The sequence below is a fragment of the Marmota monax genome, unplaced genomic scaffold (assembly GCF_021218885.2).
Source record: "Marmota monax isolate L192 unplaced genomic scaffold, Marmota_monax_Labrador192_F-V1.1 WCK01_AAM20220418_F8-fsc00151, whole genome shotgun sequence".
NCBI lineage: Eukaryota > Metazoa > Chordata > Mammalia > Rodentia > Sciuridae > Marmota > Marmota monax.
The window spans coordinates 3,346,744-3,371,721 of NW_026694226.1; the positions used below are offsets into that span (position 1 = coordinate 3,346,744).

Below are 24,978 nucleotides of genomic sequence, written 5' to 3' on the forward strand. Positions count from 1 at the left end.
TGAAGGTGGAAAAGAAGGAGGTGTATCACTTAACAAATAACCCGGTAAAATAAAAGTCACTTTATTTAGAAGAGGCACTTTTAACATATGTGTGGTGTATGTGCATATATGTATGTGGGTGGGGGACAGGTGAATCAGGATAATAAATACTGTGGGGGCAAAGGAATACTCCCCTGAACTAGCAGGAGGATGTGGCAGCAATGTACAGAGCCTAGGGGGTGGAATTCAGGGACAGGGAGGTGGATTCAAGGCTAGGTTGGAGGCTAAGTGGGACAAGAAAAGAAGCCAAAGAAATTGGAGGAGCGGGGTGGTGGGCCCATGAGCATGGGCATCTGGTTCTTGTGCGTGATCTTGATCTAGAAGGGAAGGGAAGGGAGCATGTTCAGAGGCTGAATCTGATACCTTGGAGATGGAACAAAAGGATTTGGGGGAAAGATGTGGCACTGTTGGTGGGTTTCTGGGGTTCTGGGGAGATCATGGTAGGGAGCCAGTCTGAGAAATCAGAGTTTTAGAGGAAGGGTATCAAGGGGAACTTTGGGTATTGGGAGGAAGTCAAGAAGGTTGTGGGATGGAAATTGAGGATCCATGGAGCCTGAGGATTCTGTTTTTGGCAGGCATAGGCAATACTTACTGTACAGGGTGTCTGTATCCAGGGTTCCCCGTCAATTTGCATGGGGAGGGTTTTTATGGTGCTGTGGGAGATCAAGGAAGATTGGTATAGATTTTTTACTGACCAAATATCAAGACTCTGGTTCCCCTTGACCCTGAGACCCTTTGTCACTGAGGATGATCTCTAGCCCTTCCCACTATTCCCATGCCCTCTTCCCTTCTTCCCTCAGGCTACTGACTGGAATCTTCCTTACTGAATGGTGATCTCAGAGCACTTGGCCAGCCGATGTCCAGCACTCTTGAGCTTGGTATAGATCTGGCCCATTTCAATTGCACCCTCCAGCCCCACTACTTCCAGTCGTTTGTCACTTGGGTCTGCAGTGAGAAATAGGGAGATAAGTTTTATAGAGGCAGTGTTTTCCCAAAGGGAGTCACACTTTCCCCTTAGTCCTGCCCACTCAACTCCTCTCACCTTGTACACAAGTTTTCAGGATATCAGGGTCAGTGATGACTTTAGCTGTTGTGCCCAAGGCCTGGTTGATCTCACAGCTATCCCCATGGGGTCTCTTGATATCACCCCAGAGGTTGGAGCCACCGTGCATGCTAGGTATGTTCAGCACTGCGATGCCTTCTAGGGACATGTTACTCAGATCCAGCGGTTTCCCACAGATCTGAGGGGAGTGGGGCACAACCCCAGTTGGGAAGAGCACAGATCCTCACCTCATGTTATAATCATGGATGTAACTGTTCCCTTGACTATGTAACAAACTAGGAAGGCCAGGATTTGGAGGTTTGTAAGAGATGAAAGAAAAAAGGAACTAGTGCATCTTGAGGACTTAGGAAGTCAAGGTTGGAGAGCTGGGAGGTCAAAGAAGTATAAGTTCAAGAATATGGGAAGTAGGGGCTGGGGTTGTAGGTCAGTGGCAGAGGACTTGCCTAGCACATGTGAGGCACTGGGTTTGATCCTTAGCATCACATAATAAATTTAAAAAATAAAATAAAGGCATTTTAAAGAAGAAGAAGAATATGGGAAGTTCCTCGGGGTGCCTGTGCAGGGAAATGCTTGGCTATAAGAAGCAGAAAGGACGTAGAGTAGGGTCTCATCATACATACCTCAACTGTCAAAGACTCCTCCAACTTTTTGCATGTTGAGAAGATGGATTCAGATGTGGCAAATTCGAAGTACCATAGCTTGTTCTTCATTCTGTAACAGCCCCAGCACAAGGCCCAGTAGGGAGGGAACAGGTTATACAGTGGTGGTAGAGGTGGTAAATAACAGGGAAGAGCATCAATCTCCCAACTCCAAGGGGAACAAGGGTAGCTTTATTTTTCGGAGGTGCAGGGTTTCCTAGAGATATCACTGCCCATCTAAACATTCTGAGTCAAACTTGGTCACAAAGCCAGTCCCTGACACCATGTATGCCCATGCTCCTCCCCTTTTTCCTTCACCTGCTATTGAACTTCTCAGGATATTTCTCTCGCATGATGTGAAATCGGTGAGCAATAGAAGCATCCTGGAGAGTTAAGGGCATATGATATCAGAAACTGGCCTAATCTCAGAGCATATTCATGTTCGTGTTCTCTCTCTGTCTCTCCCTCCCCCCCCTCCCCCTCTCCTGCCTCTCCAGTCTAGGTGCAGCATGTTCCACATGTTCCACATTCTTTATTTGCAGCTCACACCACTATACCCCATTTCTAATTTCCCCATATCACTGCTTCTTTAACCTCTCCCTTCCCTTTCTGTCCTCCTCCAGCCTCTGCCTGCTTAACCCCCACTTCCACCCTTCCCTCTGTGCCCCAGTCTACTGACCACACCAATGGAGAAGTAGTTATTGATGATTTGAAAGGGGACTGGATCAGTCTTTTCTTCAGTTTGTTGGGGTATCACTTCCAGGGACCATCGATCTATATATACCACCGTACTCATCTCTAATTCCCTGAGAATCTTTGCCAAATTCTCTCCTTCATACCCTAAAGGTGGAAGAGAAGACAGATTAGCACTGAGCCCTGAGTCTTCCAGAGCCCTCCTCTTATCCCCAGATCTGCAAATCTCCAAGAACCCTCTGCTCTGGTTCTGCAGAATCTCCTAGCCATCAACAGTGAAAGGGTAGGGGGCTGGGGATGTGGCTCAAGCGGTAGCGCGCTCGCCTGGCATGCGTGCGGCCCGGGTTCGATCCTCAGCACCACATACAAACAAAGATGTTGTGTCCGCCGAGAACTAAAAAATAAATATTAAAAAAAAAATCTCTCTCTCTTTCTCTCTCTCTTAAAAAAAAAAAAAAAAACACTGAAAGGGTAGGATGTGCAGCCTCTGTGGACCAAGGTTAAGAGGGGTCAGCCTTGCTGGGAATGGTGGGGCACACCTGTAATCACAGTGGCTTGGGAGGCTGAGGCAGGAGAATCTCAAGTTCAAAGCCAGCCTCAGCAATTTGACGATGCCCTAAGCAACTTAGTGAGACCCTAAAACTTTAAAATTAAAAGGGCTAGGGATGTGGCTCTGTGTTTAAGCACCCCTGGGTTCAATCTCAGGTATAAAACAAACAAAAACAGATACAAAATTCATCTGGAGAATTGGAGAGAACAGCTAGGAAAATGCTGAAAAAGATGAGTAAAAAATGGGGACAGTCTCCCTCACTCCCTCACGCTTTCTTGCTTCATTCCACCAGGAAGAACACAGAATAAAGGAAGTATCTAAACAGTATGATACTGGCACAGTGACTAGAATAAGCAATTTAATGGTAAAGAATAGAGCTGGGAATGGTGATGCACAACTGTAATCCCAGCTATGCAGGAGATCAAGGCAGGAAGACTGCAAGTTGGAGGACAGCCTCAGCAACTTATTGAGACCCTGTCTCAAAATAAAACATAAGCTGGGAATGTAGCTCATTGGTAGGCTTGCCCAACATGTGCAGGGCCCTGGATTCCATCCCTAGCATCACAAAAATAAATAAATAAATAAACAAATAAATAAATAAAAATTAAATTAAATAATAAGGATAAAATAAAATAAAAATAACTGAGGAGGATTTAGCTCAGTGCCCAGGTATTCAATCCTCAGTAAAAATAAATTTTTTTTTAAAAGGGCTGAGGATGTAGCCCATTGGTAAGAGTAGTTACCTAGCATGTAAGAGGCCCTATTCTTAGAACTTAAAAAAAAAAATAGTTTTCCAAATAGATTTCAACATATTTGGGAATTTAGCATACTACAACATTTCAAATAAATGGAGAAAAATAAATTATTCAGTACATGGTACATGGTACTAGATGAAGAAGTCTTTTTTTTTTTTTTTTTTTTTTTGTCCCCAGGGATTGAACCCAGGGGCACTTAACCACTGAGTAACATTCCCAGCTCCTCGCCTTTTTTTTTGTATTTTATTTAGAGACAGGATCTCACTGAGTTGTTTAGAGCCTCACTAAATTGCTAATTGCTGAAGCTGGTTTTTTAAATTTTATTTATTTATTTATTTATTTTGAGAGAGAGAGAGAGAATTTTTAAAATATTTTTTAGTTTTTGGCGGACACAACATCTTTGTTTGCACGTGGTGCTGAGGATCGAACCCGGGCCTCATGCATGCCAGGCAAGCGCGCTACCTCTTGAGCCACATCCCCAGCCCTGAAGCTGGTTTTGAACTTGTCATTCTCCTGCTACAGCCTCCCAAACTGCTGGGATTACAGGTATGCACCACTGTGCCTGGATAGAAGTCACTTTTTAAACCAATCTGAAGCAAAAAAAGCAAGTATGAAAAACTAAAGCAGTAGGGTTGGGGATACAGCTTCATGGTAGAGTACTTGTCTAGCATGTGCAAGTGCCTGGGTTCAATCCCCAGTAAACAAAATAAGCAAAAACAAACAAGCAAACAAAAAACAGGATTTGTACTAGAAGAAAAATGAGTGAATTTCTTTTATAATCCTTGGATGAAAAGGTCTTTATAAAGCATAATAGAGCTGGGGTTGTGGCTCAGAGGTAGAGTGCTTACCTAGTATGCGTGAGCCACTAGGTTAGATCCTCAGCACCACATAAAAATAAAATAAAGGTATTGTGTCCACCTACAATTAAAAAATAAATGTTTTTTAAGCATAATACAAACCTAGGTGCCAAAGAAGATGGATAAATATAATTATATTAAAATTTAAAACTTTTGGCCAGGTGCTGCATGCCTATAATCCCAGTGGCGGGAGACTGAGGCTGGAGGATTACAAATTCAAGGTAAGCCTCAGCAACTTGATGAAGTCCTAAGCAACTTAGCAAGACCCTGTCTCAAAATTGAAAAAAAAAAAAAAATTATAAAGGGCTAGGGATGTGGCTCAGTGGTTAAGTGCTCCTGGATTTAATTCCTGGTATTAAAAAAAACAAAAACTTTTGTATGGTTAAATAAACACACACCTAAAAAAATATAAAAACAAGGCTAAAAGGCACATACATAATAGGATTAACTTTCCCAACATTCAAAAAAATGCTTATAGAACTAGGAGTGTAGCTCAGTGGTAGAGCACTTGCCTAGCATGCCTGAGGCCCTGGGTTTGTTTCCCAGAACCACCCACACCAAAAAAAAAAAAAAAAAAAATTACAAATCACTATATTAAAGTCAATAGAAAAATGGGAAGTAATGCAAATAAGCCTATCACAGAAGAAATACAAATGGCCAATATGCACAAGAAAGATAATCAATATTACTAATAATTCAAAGAAATGTAAAATGATTAGTTAACTTTTTGTTAATCAAATTAACAATTTATAAGAAGATTAAGAAAACTGTTTATGAGTTTATGAGTAAACTGTCATTCTCATTTGTTGTTAGTTGGAGCATGAAATAATAACTCAGCCAGGCACAGTGGCACAGCTACTCAGGAGGCTAAGGCAGGATGATCACAAGTTTGAGGCCAGCCTTGTCTAGCCTCAGCAACTTAGTGAAACCCTGTCTCAAAATAAAAAATAAAAAAGATTGGGGCTGTAGTCAGTGGTAAAGCATCCCTGAGTTCAATCTTCAGTAACCAATAAATAAAATAATATAGCTCAGTGGTTGAGTATCCTTAGGTTCAATCCCCAGAACTGTAGGAAAATAAAAAACAAAAACACCTCATCTTTGGAAGGCAATTTGGCAATTTTTAATCAAAGCCATTTCAAATTTGATCAAAACAGCTAGGCATGGTAGCACTTTATAATTCCAGCTACTCAGGAAGGTGAGGCAGGAAGATCTTAAGGTTGACCAGCCTGGATCACTTAGGGAGATCCAGTCTCAAAACCAAAAATAAACAGGGCTGTAGGTATAGCTCAGTATGGGATTCAATCCCAGAACCATGTGCACACCAAAAAAAAAAAAAAAAAAAAAAAAAAAAAAATATATATATATATATATATATATATTGTTTTGACAAAACAATTACTTTTAGGAATTTCTCCTACAGAAATTAATGCACACGTACAGAGATGGATCTTTGTTGATGTGCTCTCTGAAATACTGGAAACAATCTAAATGTCCACCAGTAAGGGAAGGCCATATAAATTATGGCAAATTCATGGAATACTGTACAGATATTGGATATAGAGTGAAATCTATCTATATGTACTAGCATGGAAAGATTTCCAAGATATATTCAATGAAAAAGAAGTACTAGAACAATCTGTCTAGTGTGATTCCATTTATTTGTTAAAACGTCATATGTGTGGGTACACATACGTGTATACATATAAAAACACAAAAATTATGTTGGACATGGTGGCACACTCCTGTGTAATCCCAGCTACATGAAGGCTGAGGCAGGAGGATCACTTGGACCCAGGAGTTTTAGGACAGCCTAGGTAATTTAGGGAGATCCATCTCAAATAAATAAAATTTAAAAATAAAAGAACCTTACATGGCAAAAGAGACTGTATTTAAAAGAGACTGTGATTAAATTAAGGATCTTGAATGAGAGATTATCCTGGATTATCTGGATGGTCCCAATGTAATCACAGGGGTCCTTAAAAGTGAAAGAGGAAGGCAGGAGTGAAGAGTCATAGAAGAGGTGACAACAGAAGCAGAGATCAGAGTGATAACATTGCTGGTTGGAAGTGGAACCACAGCCAAGGGATGTAGGCAGACATTAGAACCTGGAAAAGGAAAGGTGAATGATTCTTCCCTAGGCTCTCAAGAGAAAAACAGTTCTGCCACTTCCTTGATTTTAGCCCAATGAGTCCTATTGTGGACTTATGACTTTCCAGAACTGTAAGACAATAAATATGTGTTGCTTTAGGCCAGCATTTATGGTAATTTGTAACAGGGAGAAATGGGAAACTAATAAAGACTATTTAATAATTCCTCTTTTTCTGCTCAGCCATTAAATATGGTGTTTACTAGGATCTTGCTATCCTTATCTCCTTGGGTAATCTCATCTCCTGTTAGGCTATCAACTACCAGCACTGGGAATAGATGACTCTCCAAGGTGTATCTCTATCCCTGATTTTTCTTCTAAATTCCTATTAGAAATAGACATCGACTTCTATCTTCCTACCACATCATCTCCATCTGGTTGCTCCAATGACACCTCAGCTCAACATGTCCAAAAGTAAATCTATCTTTCTTAAAATGGTCTTGCTTACATAGTCCCCATCATAACAAATGGCACCCCCATCTGCTCAGCTCAGTCTCTAAACCTAGAAAGTGTTCTATGCTTATCTCTACCTCCTCCTCAGTAATCCAGCAGATATCAAATGCTGTTGCTTCTATCTCATTAACTCCACTGCTGTTCTTTGCCTTTATGTTTATCATCTCTTATCTGAACCATTGTAATAAAGGTAATTTCCTATCCTATCTCTTTCTTCACCTCTTATCCATGCTCCCCAGAGCTCCCACGGTGACACTCCTTTCACTTCCTTCTGTTCAAACCTTATGGGTTTTTTTTTTAAATGCTGACATATAATTTTCATTTATATTCTTATAGTCATTATTCAGGTCAAGTCAGCAGAAAACTGCTTTCAGAGTTTCATTCATAGAACACACAGTGAAGACTCAACATATCTAATATCAAAGTGACTAGTACCAAATGAAAAATTTAATTGTTGTGGACTCGAAAACTGGTTTAAAAAAAAATTGGTCAAATGGCTGGACACAGTGGGGCATGCCGGTAATTGCACCTACTCAGGAGGCTGAGGCAGGAGGATTGCAACTTTGAGGTCAACCTCAGGAAGATCCTGTCTCAACATAAAATAAGAAAAGGGTTGGGAATGTAGCTCAGTAGCAGTGTACTTGCTTAGCATACAAGAAGCCCTGGGCCTCAATTCCTAGTAACACACATATACACACACACACACACAAAAAAAAAAAAATGTTGTATATCTACATACCTCAGTGCCTCAGTGGCTTAAAAGGTAAAACAAATGAGTGACGAGCAGAGAACAAGAGGATTGTGGAGAATTGAAGAATATATGCCCCACTTCAGAAATAATCAAGTTCAACTGCCCACTGTGGCATACTCCTGTAATCCCAAAGGCTGAGGCAGGAAAATGGTAAGTTTGAGTCCAACCTCAGCAATTTTGTGAAACCCTGTCTCAAAATAAAAAATAAAAAGTTGGGAGTATGGAGCTCAGTGGTAGAATGTCACTGGGTTCAATCTCCAGTACCATCAAAAATAAAAATTAAAAAAAAAAAGATTAATTCCAGAAATTCAAAAGGCTAAGGGTTGGGCTGGGGTTGTGGCTCAATGGTAGAGTGCTTGCCTATCACATGTGAGGCCCTGGGTTCAATCCTTAGCACCACATAAAAATGAAATAAAGATATCGTGTCCACCTACAACTAAAAAATAGATATTAAAAAAAAAAAGAGGCTGAAGGCTGAGGCAGGAGGATCATAAAGTTCAAGGTCAACCTCATCTACTTAGCAAGATTCTCAGCAATTTAGCCAGACTCTGTCTCAAAATAAAAAATAAAATGAACTGGGGATGTACCTTAGTGGTAAAGTGCCCCTGGTTCAATTCCCATACCAAAAACAAAAACAAAAAAAAAAAGAAATAATCAAGTTCAAAGAAATTGAAAACACTGCAAAGCAAACTACAAAATAATACAAAATCATTTCTGTAGGTTTTCAGCTTGCCAACTTTGGCAGAGTGTGGATAAAAACTCTTCAGCACAGCATTAATAGCTTCCAATAGCTTCCATAATCTGTACCTGCTCAACTGGGTCCTCCCTTTGTCCATCTCCCACCTTGCAGCCTAGGTTCCAATCACAGACACCACCATGTTGTTTGTTGTCTCCTCTGTCCTTTACCACTTTCCCCACCTAGAATTCTTTCACTCTCCTTAGCAGACCTTTATTACCTAATCTCCAGTGAGATTTTGAAGCTGAACTCTGAACATGACAGCTTCAATACCAAGACACTTCAAACACAATTTTTTTTTCAAACAAAAAACTCTTTTCTTTGAAAGGAATAAGATTAGAAATGGGAGTGCAGTTAGGAGACTACTGCAGTAGACTCAGAAAGAAATGATAGTGAATGAATGAATGAATGAATGACCACCTTTTCATCATTTGAATGAATGAATTAATCACTGACAAGCTCCCTTCTAGCTTCATTACTCTTCATCTGGCTTAGCTCTTACATAACCTTCCTCATTCCCACATGGTTCCATCTACCCCCGCTATGTTCTTTGATCCTCTGAGCCCTAAGAGTTGTTTAGGAGAGACAGACATTTATTTTTAGGTTTATAGGAAAGAAGACAGTCACCCTTGGTCCTTCTAGGCTCAGAATATGTTCCCTATTTCTTCCAAAACTCTCTTCTTTTAGTTCTTCCACTTTGGTACTCACCCATCTGTGCCTCTTTTTCCCCAATGCTCTTTCTATACCAGATGCCTACATTACTCCCCATGACTTTCCCTTCTTAACCAACTCCCTCCAACCCCTAGCAATTTCCAACCACTTACCTCCTCCCCACCTTAGGCAACGAGCCAGATCATTTCCAGTGCCCAGGGGCAACACAGCAACAGGAGGTACAACAGGCAAGTTGATTTTGTCTGGGGAGGCAGGTGAAGAGATATATGGGGAGAGTGGTTCTGGAAGACCACTGCCCCCATATTCCGCCTAGAGCTTCTCCTTGCACTGACCAATGGCCTCTAGAATCCAGCCTACTGTGCCATCTCCACCACACACCAAAATACGGCTGTCAGGAACATCTTTGAAGAATCTGAGCCTGAGACAAAAGGGGAGAGAGAAAAGATGAAGGATAATAGGACTGAGGTTATCTAATTCCTGGACAGCAGATTACTTCTTTTTTTTTTAAATATTTTTTTTAGTTGTAGATGGACACAATACCTTTAGTTTATTTATTTTTGTGTGGTGCTGAGGATCGAACCCAGGGCCCAGCAGATTATTTCTTGTGTCTCATTCATATTACCTTTTTCCCCTTTTTCAAAAGACTTGAGTTTTGGGCTGGGGATGTAGCTCAGTGGTAAAGTATTTCCCTAACATGCCCTGGGTTTTGTCCCAAGCACCTTAAAAAATGATTAAATTTTTTTTTAATTTGCTTTTTTTGTTGGTACCAGGCATTGAACCTGGGTTGCTAAACCACTGAGTCACATCCTCAGCCCTTTTTTGTGTTTTATTTAGAGACAGTGTCCTTTAAGTGTTGCTTAGGGCCTTGCTAAGTTACTGAGGTTGGTTGGCTTTGAACTCATGATCCTCCAGTCTCAGCCTCCCAGGTTGCTGGAACTACAGCTATGTGCCACCACACCTGGCCATAAATTATATATATATATATATATATATATATATATATATATATATATACACACACACACACACACACATATATATACATATATATATATACACACACACACACACATATATATACATATATACATATATACACACACACACACACATATATATATATACACACACACACACAATTATATATATTTATATATATATATATTTTTTTTTTTATTCCCCCCTGGTACCGGGGATTGAACTCAGGAGCACTAGATCACTGAGCCACATATCCAGCCATATTTGTATTTTGTTTAGAGACAGGGTCTCACTGAATTGCTTAGCACCTCGCTTTTGCTGAGGTTGGCTTTGAACTCGTGATTCTCCTGCTTCAGCCTCCCTAGTCGCTGAGATTACAGGTGTGCACTACAGCTCTTGACAATGATTTTTAAAATAAAGAAGACTTGAATTTCTAGAAAGAGAAAAGGACAATGGAGAAAATTATAGCTACTCCTTAGTGGTTAGGGGAAAAAATGGATCTTCATCCCTTGAAAACAGGACAAAGGACTGGGGATATAGCTCAGTTGGTAGAGTGCTTGACTTGCATGCACAAGGCCCTGGGTTTAATCCCCAGCACCAAAAAAAAAAAAAAAGAAAGAAAGAAAACAGGACAAAGATGGAAAGAGAGCTGAGAGGAGGAGATACCTTAGGGAAAGAAGCATTCGAAATTCTGGTGTCTTGGGTTCCCCTAGGCCTCCTCTCTCAATATGCACTGTGTACTGTTTACTCTCAACATGTATAGACACAAGAAAACACTGTGATATGGCCCCTAGCCTATACTCACCCTTGTTCAGGACCATCCTTTAGGAGGTTGATCACCTGCCGAGGGTTTAGTATATATTGGAACTTCCAAAGGACCCTGTGTGAGTAAAAAAAGGAAAGCTTCATGTTTTCCTCAAGGTGATCCAATTAGATACATATTCCTTTTCTCCCTCCAAGCTCTGGCCCTCCCTCTCCATCTAGAAAGACCCAATGTCTTTTTTTTTTAATATTTATTTTTTAATTTTAAGTGGACACAATACCTTTGGCTGAGGATTGAACCCAGTGCCTCATGCATGCTAGGTGAGCCCTCTACCACTGAGCCATAACCCCAGCCCCCCTAATTTCTTTTTCCTCACCTCAGTCCCTGCTTTCCACCACTCTTGGGATTGACAAAGACTAGAAGTGGGTGGGTGTTAGAAACAGGGTTGATCTGCAGTTGGGGAAGAAAATAAGAATAAAGAAAGCAGGATTTTGTCAGTGTTAAAGTGGGTCCTGGAGACAGGGGCAGAGGACTGGCATTTCCCAAGTGCTTTCCCCCTCCTTCATGTTCTTCTCTCCTCTCCTACCCCATGGAGCCTCTAGAAATCAGGCAGCACTTCCCAAGGATTTCCCACTTCAGTCCCTCCCATGTCAGCTCCAGCCAAAAACTGACCCCACCATGAAGCCCAAGACCTCAACCCTGTACCCGCAGAGCTTCAGAGATGCACAAATTTGAGTCATCTGTGGTCTTTTGGCTTGTTTTGCTGTGTTTGCGTTCCTGTTCAGATGCCTGGGAGGGGAGCAAAGCAGAGGGAAGGAGAGCTGGATTGTGTATAAATCCCTAAACAGATGGGCCTGACTCGAATCCTAGAAGTATAGGGTCTCCTGTTCTAAATGACATTCTATGTGTCTCACCAGGACGCTGGGATAGATGGAAGATGGAGGCAGGATGTGATCCCGGAGCAGCCCACAGTCACACTCAGAGCCCACGGCTTGCAGGCAGTCATCATGAATCTGAAAGACAAGATGGGCATACAGGATCATGCAAGGGACTCTACCACCTTTCAACTTGGGTCTGGATTGGAAAGAGAGCCCTTGGGAGCGAGGACAACTACAGCTGTAAAGGAGGTGGGATTGAGGAGGCCTGTGGAGAGAGGGCCCTTGAGGAGAGACCAGAAGGCATATAGACTGGACGGAGAGCTCTCACACCTCTAGGTGGCACCATACGCAATGCAGCCCGGTTAGACTGTGGTAGGTCCGGATCTTTTTCTGACAGCGGTCACAGCGCCCGGACTCACAGCCTCCTCGCACCCACACGTGTGATTGGACCTTAGGGAGAAAGACAGTTCCTAGTCTGCAGAGACTGGGGGAGGAAGAGGCCGAGGGGAGCAAAAAACTAAGGACCGGGGCCAAGATGGGGGTGGCAATGTGGGGAGTGGGAGAAGCTTCCAGGGATCACTCACACCAATGTCTTTCCGAGACTTGGCATAGGTGCTGACTTCACAAGGCAGGGCCTTCATGGCACACTGGTCGTGAACAGTGTACTTACAGACTGGGGGAAAGGGAAAAAGGTCAGAGCCTTAGCTGCAGTCCTTTCCCACATCTGTTCTTTACTTGGGGAAAGGATCACCCTCTAGAACAAGACATCAAATTCCTTGCTTTCAAGGGTGTAGCAGATAATTAATTTTTTTGTGGGGGGGATTCACCTCCAAAAACTGTGACTTCTTCTCACTCCTCCTCCTAAAAAAGCAACTACCACCCTAAGCCTGTCTCCACACCATCCATGGGCCAGCTGGAATTAGGCTGGATGATCTAAGGGAGGCCCAGAAATAACATTATCAATAATAACTAATATTTATTTATTTCTTGGTATTATGGATTAAGCCCAGGGGAGGTCTACACCTACCTACATCCCCAAACCTTTTTTAAATTTTGTTTTGAGACAGGATCTCACTAAATTGCTTGGATGGCCTTGAATTTGCAATTCTACTGCCTCAGTATCCCTGGTTGCTGGGATTACAGGCATGTGTACTAAACCCAGCCAATAACTACTTTTTGTATGTGTGGTGGGGGAGGGTGCCATGGATTGAACCCAAAGGGGCTTAATCACTGAGCTACATCCAAAACCTGTTCTTGCTAAGTTGCTTAGAGTCTCACTAAATTGCTGAGGCTGGCTTTGAACGTGTTATCCTCCTGCTTCGGCCTTCTGAGCCATTGGAATTACAGGCATTCACCACCGTGCCTGGCTAACTACTTTTTATTGCATTTTATAGTGTGTGATTACAACGTGTGAAGCACTTTTCTTTTTCTTTCTTTTTTTGCAGTACTGGGGATTGAACTCAGGAGTACTCTACCACTGAGCCACATCCCAGCCCTTTTTATTTTTTATTTTAAGATAGGGTCTTGCTAAATTGCTGAAGCTGCCCTTGAAATTGTGATCCTCTTGCTTCAGCCTATTGAATAACTGGGATTACAGGTGTACACCACCAAGCTTGGCTGTGAAGCACACTTTTTTTTTTTTTTTTTTTAGTATCAAACTATTTAATGCTCACAATGACTTCATTTTCAGTAGAGGAAACTAAAGCTTAAAAAAGATGCATGAGACAGTGGGTTTGATTCCCCAGCACTACAAAACAACAAGTTATGTGGCTTTCCCAAGATCACATAACTAGTTAGTAGCACAACCTAGTATTCAAACCTAGTATTCAAACCCATGTCTTAGTTCAGTGTCATGCTCCTGCAGATAATTGGGCTCCAATCTTCTCCCACACTCCCGGGTCCCATTACTTACGGTTACAGCTCAGCCCCTGTTTGCCAAGACCAATGCTCAACTCGCACAGGTTGCAGTAGACTGGTCTGGGAAATCTCTTGGGTCTCCACATGTGCTGCCCATCATCCTTCAGAGTCTGGGAGGGCACAGAGGATGCTAAGGAGTGTCTAAGCCCTTAGCAGGCTAATCTCTGACAAGTAGAAGCCATCCTAACAAGCTTCTTCTACTCACCATCTCCAGCCCCAGCAGTACTAGCAGCGGCACCGTAGTGGCCCCAGCTCGGACCCACTCAGCTAGGGAGACAGAGCCACTGCCATCATAGTCAATCTCTTTCATCATCTCCTGAAAAATCTGAACAGAGTGGGAAGGGACTTGGGTAGATATGCCCCTCAGAGACCTCTCCACTGTCTCCTGGGATACCCAGCACAACCCTCCTAGCTGAGGGAACAAGGTGGCCTATCAGAGACAGGGTAAGGCAGATGTAGGATCACCAAAGAAGAAGGCATAATAAAGGACAGGGAGGAAGAACTGCCTTACCGGCCTCAGCTCTGACACATCCCAATCCAGATATTCAGCCACTCGTGTCATCTGGAGTATGATTCTTTCCACTTCCTGGGGCAAAGAGGAAAAGAGCCACAGCCATACCCCCATTGCTACTGCCACACTAGACTCTTCTCCAGAAACCAGGGTTTCTAAGCTCCATTCCCAGACCTCTCTCTCATTCTTAGGTGCTTCTACCAAGTAAATAAATGTGTTTGTATATTTGCAAGTCAGCTTCCAGTTCATGTCTCCAGGCTTCTCTTTTAGGGGTCAAGAGCTTAGGACCTACTCCCAAATTTAGTCCCTAGAGGATTCAATGTCTTCTAGCCTTCTCTCTCTTTTTTTTTCCTTTCTTTCTTTCTTTTTTTTTTTTGTTTCAGTGCTGAGGATTGAACCCAGGACCTAGAATGTACTAGGCAAGTACTCTACCACTGAGCTACATTCTCAGCCCCTTCTCTGCTTTTTACCCTGGGGCAGGAAAGCACAGACAAGTGGAAGCACACTCCCTTGCCCAACATACAGGTCCCACAACTCACTGAGCTGTCCAGGATCCCATTTCCGTCCGTGTCATACAGCTTGAAGGTGACTGTGGGGTGTTTTAGGGAGGCTGGGGTCAGTTTGTGAGAGATAACTAAATAATTACACCAGAATACAGGGGAAACAGAGATAGGGAAAAAAACTTTTGGGTGAAGAGCCTAGGACTTAGGGTGGAACTGAAAAAGAAGACAAAAAGGGAAGGAAAGCAGGCATAGATGCCACTCTCAGTGAATCAGATGGGGGAGATAACACACATTCCCATATCCCGAGAACATCCCAGACTGCCTACATAAGAATGTACAAAATGTGGGAATTCAAGTGACTATGAGGGATGGCATTAGGTATAAGTAGTCTGGAAGAACAGAGGAAATGGGCCCAATCTCTGGCCCCACCTTTGTCTGGCCCTGTCAGCCTTTAGGAATCCTGAAAGAATGAGGGAAGGGAGGCTAGGGAATGAATATCTCCCTTTTCCCTCACCTTTCCTCCCCTCTCCCAGTCCAGAATAGCAACTCACATTCTAGCTTATCTTCTGGCCGGCCACCCTCCAGAAGGGAAAAGTAACAGGAGACATCACTGAGACATACCACATTTGCTACAAAAAAGTACAGCAGATCTGAGGTCAGGGCCCCTCCACTTTGGTTCTCTTCTCCTTTATTTATTACAACTTTCCCCCTTGAACTTTCCTCCAGCTAACTCCTAGTCCAGCCTTACTACCCTCCACCACTCTCTCCTGACCCACTCAACATGTGACTCAATTCAACCTCATCCTCAAACGCACTAATTTTACTTTTCTTCCACAGGCCCAGCCCAGTCCTACCATGAAACATACCTTTCCTTACATTCTCTTTTAAGCAGTGATCAGTGTGGAAGGAATGAAACAGTGCCAGGCTTAGGTGATGGGGAACATTATCCACTTCCAAATAGATTTTCAGGAATTGCTCAAATCCCTCATAGCCAATGGCCTGTGATGGAAGTGAGCATTACTCTGGGAGTTTGCAGGGTAGGAGTTGGGGACTGAAGAACTAGGAATAGTGGGCCCAGATACAGTAAGTGCAAAGCTGAGAAGCATTTGAAACAGTAATATGCTTCTTGGCAAGCCAAATCCAAAGGATCTCTTATTTTGTCTTAAAGCAAAAGCTGCAATGACAATGGACAATGGGGCATTTAGAGGCGAGCTGACAAGAATAATCCCTGAAGTGGGGATTCCAATGGAGTGGCAAAAAAAAAAAAAAAAAAAGAAGAAGTTGATTAAGGAGCAGAATTTCCAGCTGCCACTCACATCTCCTTGGAGATATTTGGCCATCTTCTCGTTCTCGAAGAGTTTTAGGACATCACTGACCTTTTGGTTGGAGTCTAGGTGTGAAGAGAGTAAGAAAAGAATATTAGTCCATCTTGGCATCTTGGCTCTTCTGGCCTTCTGCCAGAGTCCCACTCAGACATCCAATGGGAAAAAAAAGATTTGAATGAGATGAAGGAAGAATTCTAAGGAGAAACACAGAAATACAAAGGGAAAAACATTTCAGATCCTCTAACATGGTACCACTCTTTTCTTTTCTGGGGCTTGCAGAAAGCAGTCAAAGTATACAGAAGGTGGGTAGAGAGCTGAGACCCCAGGCATCTCCTTATCTGTTTTTCTCCCTTACACAGTCATGGGTCCATCTGACAGACTGGCTTAAAGCCACTGGGGAAACTGGGGCGTGATGGGGAAAATATAATAGGAATAAAGAGGGATTCTTTGGGTAGTCTCCAAGAACTGAAGAGCTGGGAGGAAGGCTCACATTCCATGTATTTTTGCAGCTGGGCAAAGTCTTCAGGGCTTAATAGTCCCCTTTCCTTGGCCATCTTTCTGTTTTTCTGAATGATGGCCAGAAAGATAGCTTCGTAGTAGTACTTCTTGCGGTTTGTCCTCTTCAGAGGGTAGGCCTGAAGGAAGATGACAAGAGCTACATGGAGAAGAGCCAGCTGTCTGGATTTCTTTGTTTCTCTCTGATCCATTCAGTCTTTACTCCCACTGTGATTTCTGTGCTTTCCTTCTCTGTGTCCCTCCCTAAACCTCCCCCTCTCTATTTTCCCTTACAGAGCCTGTCCTCTATCTCTGTTTCTCTGACTCATTTCTTAACTTTATCTCCTTCATTTCTGGATCTTTTCCCACTCTGACTTCTCCCCAAATCCATCTTGATTCACCTGACCCTCATCACCTCCCCACCTTCCACCCCTCCTTTCCAAGTCTATATATGTTTATATGAATATATCTCTGGCCTGTTTCTGTGTCTCACGCCACCCCCAGTCTCTGTAGTCTCTTCATAGCCCGACTTCTCTTCCATCTCAGGTCTGCAGTCCCCGCCAGCCCTCCGGGTGGTTCTTACTAAGCTAGCACGCCTCCCAGGCCAGGACCCCATCTTGCTCCGCCTCTAGCCGGGGTCCCCAGGGCGCTCAGCTACCCACTTCCCCGAGCCACCCACGCCCCGCAACGACCTCTAGCGCTTCTGACGCGCGACACAGAACCAGCGCAGGCTCTGGCTGGGTCCCTAGCTCTGGCCCCGCCTCGCCGTGGAGCTCCACTGGGAAAGGGTGGGGACCCAGGCGCGCGGGGCTGGGAGGAGGTAGTGGTAGAATGCTCTGTACACCAGCCTCATTTCCCAGGCGCCGCACCATGGAGCTGCGTGCTGGAGTCTTGGATGCCAGGGTCTTCCTTCCACCCTCCTAAGTTTAAGGAACCTAGGAGGAACCCTAGGTTTAGGGAACCCCAACTTTCTGCTATTGGACCCAGGAAACAAGGAGGAGCTCTCACGTGGATATTGCTGATCCTCACACTCCATCCCCCCAAACAGGGACCAAGTTGCAGAAGGCGACTTGCCTTGATGGTTCAAAAACAGCAATACAATAATTACATGTTACGGCTGAACGTGGTGGTGCACGCCTGTAATCCCAGCGACTTGGGGGTGGGGGCGGTTTAAGGCTGGAGGATCGCTGAAGCGGGAGGGTCTGGAGTTCAAAGTCAGCCTCAGCAATTTAGCGAGGCCCTAAGCAACTTATTGAGATGCTGTCTCAAAATAAAAAAATAAAATAAAAAGTCTGGGGATATGGCTCAGTTGTTAAACGCCCCAGGGTTCAAGCCCCAGTACCAGAAGAAAACAAAAAGTACGTTATTACATATTACAATAGTAAATAGTACAGCACGATTTTAGAGTCAAACAGAACTAAAAGTCAGTTCTATTTGGTTCCAATTCTTAGCTCTGATAGCTCTGTGTGTCTCGGGCAAGTTAAATCTGTAAAGTGGGGAGAATGATACCTAGCTTTCACAATTATATTAAATAATATAATATATGAAAAATGCCTAGTATAATGCCTTGCATACAGGAAGCCTATAAAAATGGTAGTTATTATATTAAAAGTTAAGTTTTTATTATTTATTTTGGATATTGGGGATTGGACCTCGAGGCACTTTACCTCTGAGCCATGTCTCCAGCCCTTTTTACTTTTTATTTTGAGACAGGTTCTCACTAAGTTGCTTAAGACCTCACTTAAGTTGCTGAGGCTGATCTCAAACTTGCAATCCTCCTGTCTCATCCTCCAGAGTCACTGGGATTATAGTTGTGCAGCACTGCATCCTCCTCCCCACACCTGGCAAAGCCAATTTCTTGCCTCAACTGAATATCAGCTCCTCCAAGAGAGCTTCCTTGACTGTTCCATCTTAAAATGGTATTTCTTCTTTGTTTCCTTCATAGAATTTATCACAAGTAGAAATTATCTTCCCTATTTATTTGTTTCTTTGTGTGTGTGTCCCAGGCAGTGGGGGAAGGGGAGTTATGGGATTGAATCCTGGATAATTCTGCTTCTGAGTTACATCAACAACCCTTATTTTTATTTTATTTTATTTTTTGTGGTGATGAGGATTGTGGTGCATGCCAGGCAAGCACCCCACCACTAAGCCACATCCCCAGTCCTTATTTTTATTTTATTTTGAGACAGGGCTTCACTAAATTGCCCAGGCTGGCCTTAAACTTGTGATCCTCCTACCTTGGCATCCAAAGTAACTGGAAATTTGCTTTTTATTTACTGTTCTCTTCTATCAAATGTGAGTTCCATGGCTGAGTCTGGAGCTCAGTGGTAGAGTGCTTGCCTAGCATGTGTTAGGCACTGGGTTCGATCCTTAGCATCACATACAAATAAATGTAATAAAATAATTATTTTAAAAAAATGTGAGTTCCATAAGGGCAGGAACTTGTCAGTCTTGTTTGCCAATATAGTCCAAGTACCTAAAAGAACGTCCAGCATATAGTGAGTGCTCAATATAGGTTATACGAATGATTGTATAAAGCAGGGGAGTCTTATTTTGGAACTGTTAATCAGTATGATTAAATGGATAGCAGTGTCTACTTAACAGTAAGGAAAGGATGAGATAATTTGGAACACATACAGTAGATGGTAAATCAATAGTTGGTAAAAGAGTAGATGATTCTATAAAGCATTTATTGAGTTACTTCATCAAACATTTTGACCTCCATTTACTCCTTTGGGGCTTATGAGATCAGGCAAAGCAGGGAGGCCTTTAGGGCCTATAATAGTTCCGCCCCCTTCCTTTCTGATGGCGCAAGAACCTTCTCTGCAACTTCTGCCCTTGGGACATCTCTGCTGTCCACCTCTATGCAGTACAACATTCCTGTTCCAGGGCTTTCTGGGAACACTTGGAAGAGGGTCCTGGGACACTGACATCCTGGAGAAAAGACTACCCATTTGGCCTTTACCAATTACTATAATTCAACTTCTGCTGCCAACAGATCTAATGAATATATAACAATCTTAGTATCAATAGGGCCTGCATTGCTTAATTAGCCTTTCTGATTAACCCCTTGGGGATTTTTACATTACTCCAAAGTTCTGGAAAAAATAGAATCTGAGGGAGAAAATGACAGCACAAGGAAAAATAAAAGAGAGGAAAATAAATCAACTATTGATTTACCACCTACTGTATGTGTTCCAGATTATCTCCTTGTCTCTCTTTTCACAATGACTCAACTTGTTTTTGCCTCTTCCTAGCTCTCCAGGCCTTAAACCTGGAGAAGTAGTATGTAGCAATTACTATATATTAGTAACCACTAGTTACTAGTTAACTAAGAAAACGGACTTTGGGACAGGTTTGTGGTATAAACCTGTAATCCCAGCACTTTGGGAAACCAAGGCAGAAGAATCCCAAGTTTGAGGCCAGCCTGGGCAACTTAGTGAAAACTGTCTCAAAAATTTAAAAAAGGTTGGGAATGTATCTCAGTGGTAGAGCACTTGCCTAACATAGCAAAGGTCTGAATTCAATCCCTCCTACCACAAAGGGGGCAGGGATGGACTTTCAAATTAGGCATAGGTTAAAATCCTAGCTTGTGGATGAGTCATTTCATTTCCTTGAATCTCAGTGTTGTATATGTATGCATAAGTGCCTCATGAATGCTGAGTAAGCATACTGCCACTGAGCTATGCCTCCAGCCCAACCTCAGTTTTCATCAGTAAAATGGGTACCTAGAGAAATCTGTCACAGAGTGGAGATTAAATAAGATTGTATAAGCAATGTATATAATAAACTGTGTGTCACAAAGAATTCAATAAACATTAGCTATTATTCTACCTAGAGAAGGATATGTGGACATTATGAAAAATTATGCCACTGAACCAGAAAGGCACAAGTTCTAGGGACTTCAAGCAGCAGTGAAGCTCGGGTGTATACCTTCCACCCCTTTTTATATATCAGGTACCGACATATAGTAATGTCAGAATCCTATACTTTGCTCTGGAATTTTTAGAAACTAGACTGTTAAGAGTCCAAGGACAGAGGCTGGGGATGTGGCTCAAGCGGCAGTGCGCTCGCCTGGCATGTGTGCGGCCTGGGTTCGATCCTCAGCACCACATACAAACAAAGATGCCGAAAACTAAAAAATAAATATTAAAATCTATCTCTCTCAAAAAAAAAAAAAAAAAAAGATGGGGAAATCCTTTAAAAAAAAAAAAAGAGTCCAAGGACATCCCTGGGTTGAGCTCTTGGACATAAGGACTCCTGGATCTGTTTAATCTTCTTTTTGACTTCTTTCATTGAAAGTTTGGATGCCTCTGGGGGTGAAGGACAGCAAGCTGCAGGATCCTGGGCCCTTAAAGATCTGGAACAAGTTCAATTTTGTCCTCTAGCTCCATCCCAACCCTGAGGCTATAACCTGGGCTAGTCCAGGCGAATGCCAGGGCTAGAAGGGTGGGGTCTGCTGCCTGCCTGCCAGCTATTTGTGACTCACTCTACCCTTCTCTCTTCTGGTTTCCCTACCCACCTCTTCCAACTTGGGGCAAAAGGAATATGTTGATTTAAAGGTGAAGAATGCTACAACATTCTCAGCTGGGAGTTGCCAATTCTCATATTTTACAAAGGAGGAAACTGAACAACAGGGCTCAGTGGCACATGCCTTTATATCCAGGTTCTCAGGAGGCTGGCCAGGAGGATCCAGAATTCAAGCCCAACCTGGGCAACATACTGAAACACCCTCCACCCCATCTCTAACAAACAATCAAACGAAGAGAATGGAGGAAAGTAAGACTTAGAGAAAATGACTGTCAGAGTCTTAGACTCTAGATGTGCTGTCCTTACTCCATCCCACTAAATCTTAGTATCTCTCATTCCCTAGATCTAATTTTAAACATCAAACACTAAAATTGGTGTTAACCAAGAGATAAATATCATTGCTAAAGCCAGTGCTAACATTTAAATTTTCACATTCCAGGTCATAAGCTGATCATTACTCAAGAATTAGCTATGTCCCCAGGACATTCAGGCTGTCCCAGCAAGAATCCCCAAGGGGCAGGCACTCCTAGTTTGAGGGCTCAGGCCTGATTACCTGGGCCTCTGAATCCCTTAACTCTATCAGGGACTGTATCCTCTTCCTCTCCCAAGACTGAAAAAAGGTTTATTATTCCCTGTTCATTCCTGCTTCTGTAAGTCAGTGGTCCCCGAGAGAGAATTATTTGGCCCGAAGCCTCAAAATTAATTAAACCTCCACAAACATCGCAGACGATAGTGTTGTCTGGTTAAGGGGGTGGTACATGTGGAGGGTATCATTGCGTAGTACTGGAGGAAGTTACGATATTGGCATGGTTGTGGGGATGTGGCCATGTATGTTCTGAGGCTGAAGAGATGTCTAACACTATTTGCATTTCTTCCGCGAGAAGACTCATTTCTTTTACTTGAAGCTGAAAAGTGGGATTCAGAATCAGGGATTTTTAGAAACTAGCTGGTGACAGGTGTGTAAAGGATGAGGACAGGAAGTTGGGGACCAGGAGGACAAATAAGAACCCTTCTCCACCTGTGCGGCACTGTGGAGATTCCAAAAGGGACTTCCTTGGGAGTCGGGTCCCCAAGAAGCAGAGCTTCATCATCCTTCCGAGTGACCAGGAAGGATGGAAGAAAATGTCTGTGGAGAGGCTGCCTACGCGGTTCTGGCCCAACCCTCCCCCTGCCCGCGGCGTCCCAGCGCAAACCACCCTAGCCACCCACTCCAGCTGTTACGCTTCCTCCTTCGCTGCCTCGCAGCCCCAACCCAGCCCGCGAGGCGACCCCTTTGGAGGCCGGCCTCCTACTCCAGTGGGAGAGCGTGGAAGGGCGGGGTCTCTACCTTGCCCGAGGAGGGCGAGCGGTCGGAGCTGAAGCGCTGGCGCTGGCGCTGGAGGAGCTGGAGCTGGAGCTGGGCTGGAGGGGACGGGCCAGGCAGACGCAGCGGCCTCGGGGCCGCCCCAACTCCTGACGACACAGCTGCCCGCCCCCCACCCAGCCTGCTCGGCTGCCGCTCCCGCGCCCCCAATACCGGGAACTTCGAGACCAGAGAGGCCTGTTTCCAGATTTCCAGTTCAACATAAACTGCTCCCTGTCCCCCGAATGTCTCCAGGTCTCTGTTCTGTACCACTTTCTCATTTTCTGCCCTCCATCTAGTCTTCTAGTGCCTGGGGTAGCTCTGCTTCCATATCCCCTTCTTTCTAATCACGGCCTCTCCCCTCATCCCAAACCTGGGAAGTCAAGAGCAGAGGCAGGCAGATGAGAAGAACAGCTTCATAGCTGTCCAACCACCCATCAGTTCCCCTATCCTAATTGCTGCCACCCTGGGCTTCCCTGTTCAACTCCTTTCCATCCACCATGACTTCTCACCCAGGAGATCCCACAAGGGCAGGGCAAGGTTCCACACTCCACTTCCTGAGATCCAGTCACCTCCCTTCTTGCATGGCTTGCTTGACACTTCTTGAAACAATCTGTCAGCCTTTCAGACTTATTCCTCCAGTCTATGGACACCTCCATGCAAAACTCATATCCTCTCCCTAATTCTAGGGTGCAAAGAGCTCTCTGGTCTGTGTGCACCATTCCTCTATGCCCTAACCCTCCCATTTTACCTACTGACCTCAGCAAGTGATGCAGAAGGCCCTAGTCAAAAGTAGGGGCTAAAAGGAGATCCTTTCAGTTTCTCTTGCCTGGAATCTGTTCAGGAGCTGTCAAGGCTCTGGGGGCAGCATGGATGGTCCTCAGACTGGTAGAGCAAGGGAGAGAGACACAGCCTAGGGACTTACTGTTAAGACCTGGGGACCCAGGCATCCTGCTCCCTAGCCCCGCCCCAACCCCTAACTCCCTCCTACCCTTCCTTTGAAGTAGGGCAGAATGACAAAGCCTTGAGTTCCTGGAATAGTCCCTCTTACCTTTGAGGTGGAAGGAGGGGGAGGAGAGACCTCTGACTGGGAGTGTGTATGTGTATGTGTGTGTACACACATATATCACATACACAAAATATATACTTATGCTTGGTAGGGGTCACAGAGGAAAAGAAATGAATGAATGCATGAGGCCCTCTAGTGGAAACAGAGGGAGGCAAATAATTCCCAATTGTCTCAAGACAAGCTAGTTGAAGAAACTGCTCCACTTTTTCCAGAAATATGGCTGCTGAGTAGTAAGGTTTGAGAACATTATTATATCTAAACTGGAGATCTCTAGCAGAGATTGGAGGAGGGGCTGTCTCTGCAACTGTGTCCTCTCCAGGTTTTATCCTCAGTTTTTTTTTTTTTTTTTTTTGGTACCAGAGATTGAGGAGCACTTAACCACTGAGCCATATCCCCAGCCCTTTTTGAGACAGAGCCTCACTAAGTTGCTGAGGCTGGCCTCAAACTTGCTATCCTCCTGCCTCAGCCTCTAGAATCACTGAGATTACAGGCATGTGCTCATCCTTCACTTGGAAAAGTATTTGCTTCATTGTTAGCAAAGGTTCTTTTTTTTTTTTTATTTTTTTTTAGTTGTTGATAGACTTTTATCTATTTATATGCGGTTTGAGAATTGAACCCAGTACCTCACACATGCCAGGCAAATGTGCTACCACTGAGCCACAGCCAGAGCCCCAGCAAAGCTTCGTTTTGTGACCTCCTTAGTCATGGCCAACAAATACTTTTGAAGGCCAACTATATATCAGGTTCTGTACTTAGTTCTGCAGGATAGGCAAAAACAGCCCAGTTTAGGGACTGTAGAAAAGAGTGTAAATATTATAAAGCTTCTCTGCTCTGAGTATACAAGTAAGAATAGGTCCATAACCCCTCTTCCGGTCTTTACATAAAGTTAAAGACACGCCTTTGAAGACTTTTTTTTTTTTTTAACTTCAATGGGTGTTATTTGTTTAGTAAGGAATAAGATGAAATCAATCTTACTCTAGCCTTCTTTGTATCTTGTTTGGATCTGTGCTCCATCATACCCCAAGTTAGTAATTGAAGGTGGGGAAGAAAGGCAAAGAAACATCTAAAGAGGAGGCATCTAATGCCTACAGTTCCAGATGCTCATTTCTGTAGTCAACCACATCATAAAAGTCAGAAAGAAAGAAACCGCAGTGAACAAAGGGAAAGGAAAAAACAACAGCCTGTTCTCCCCAGCCTCTTTTTACCCCCTTCCTCCTCAGGGTGGAGGGTCACATCCGGGGCCCAGGGCTGGGTACTAGGTTGGTCTACTAAGCAGACAGTTGAGTTTCACTTCCTGTCACCCAGAACTGGGGC

At 43.7% G+C, this 24,978-nt stretch overlaps 1 protein-coding gene across 6 annotated transcripts; it reads right to left on the reverse strand.

The window, feature by feature from the left end:
- Nucleotides 1–45: 45 nt before the first annotated feature.
- Dgka (diacylglycerol kinase alpha) lies at nt 46–23,519 on the reverse strand. 6 transcript variants are annotated; one of them, XM_046466624.1, is made up of 24 exons: nt 23,355–23,519; nt 16,719–16,863; nt 16,220–16,293; nt 15,770–15,902; nt 15,455–15,532; nt 14,940–14,989; nt 14,401–14,475; nt 14,095–14,214; nt 13,885–13,999; nt 12,557–12,645; nt 12,303–12,422; nt 12,009–12,107; nt 11,800–11,883; nt 11,471–11,544; nt 11,137–11,211; nt 9,686–9,771; nt 9,506–9,595; nt 2,420–2,580; nt 2,059–2,123; nt 1,723–1,813; nt 1,082–1,280; nt 864–984; nt 632–692; nt 46–356 (listed from the first exon to the last, which is right to left on the reverse strand). In XM_046466624.1, the coding sequence occupies exons 2-24, from the start codon at nt 16,780–16,782 to the stop codon at nt 264–266; spliced, it is 2,217 nt and encodes a 738-aa protein (XP_046322580.1). In that variant the 5' UTR covers nt 16,783–16,863; nt 23,355–23,519; the 3' UTR covers nt 46–263. The 6 variants fall into 6 exon arrangements, with proteins under 6 accessions (XP_046322580.1, XP_046322582.1, XP_046322578.1 ...); XM_046466626.2 differs by lacking the exon at nt 23,355–23,519 and adding an exon at nt 22,581–22,878; XM_046466622.1 differs by lacking the exon at nt 23,355–23,519 and adding an exon at nt 17,307–17,354.
- Between the last annotated feature and the right edge of the window lie 1,459 nt (nt 23,520–24,978).

What these genes read in the sequence shown, in the direction of transcription:
- Dgka (XM_046466622.1), bottom strand. Translation starts at nt 17,339, where the DNA reads ATGGGGTCCTGGCCTGGGAGGCGTGCTAGCTTA. An exon ending in CTGGGAGGCGTGCTAGCTTA is followed by an intron (nt 16,864 to 17,306) that starts GTAAGAACCACC and finishes ATCTTCCTTCAG; the next exon opens with GCCTACCCTCTGAAGAGGAC. An exon ending in GCTGCAAAAATACATGGAAT is followed by an intron (nt 16,294 to 16,718) that starts GTGAGCCTTCCT and finishes CTTCACACCTAG; the next exon opens with ACTCCAACCAAAAGGTCAGT.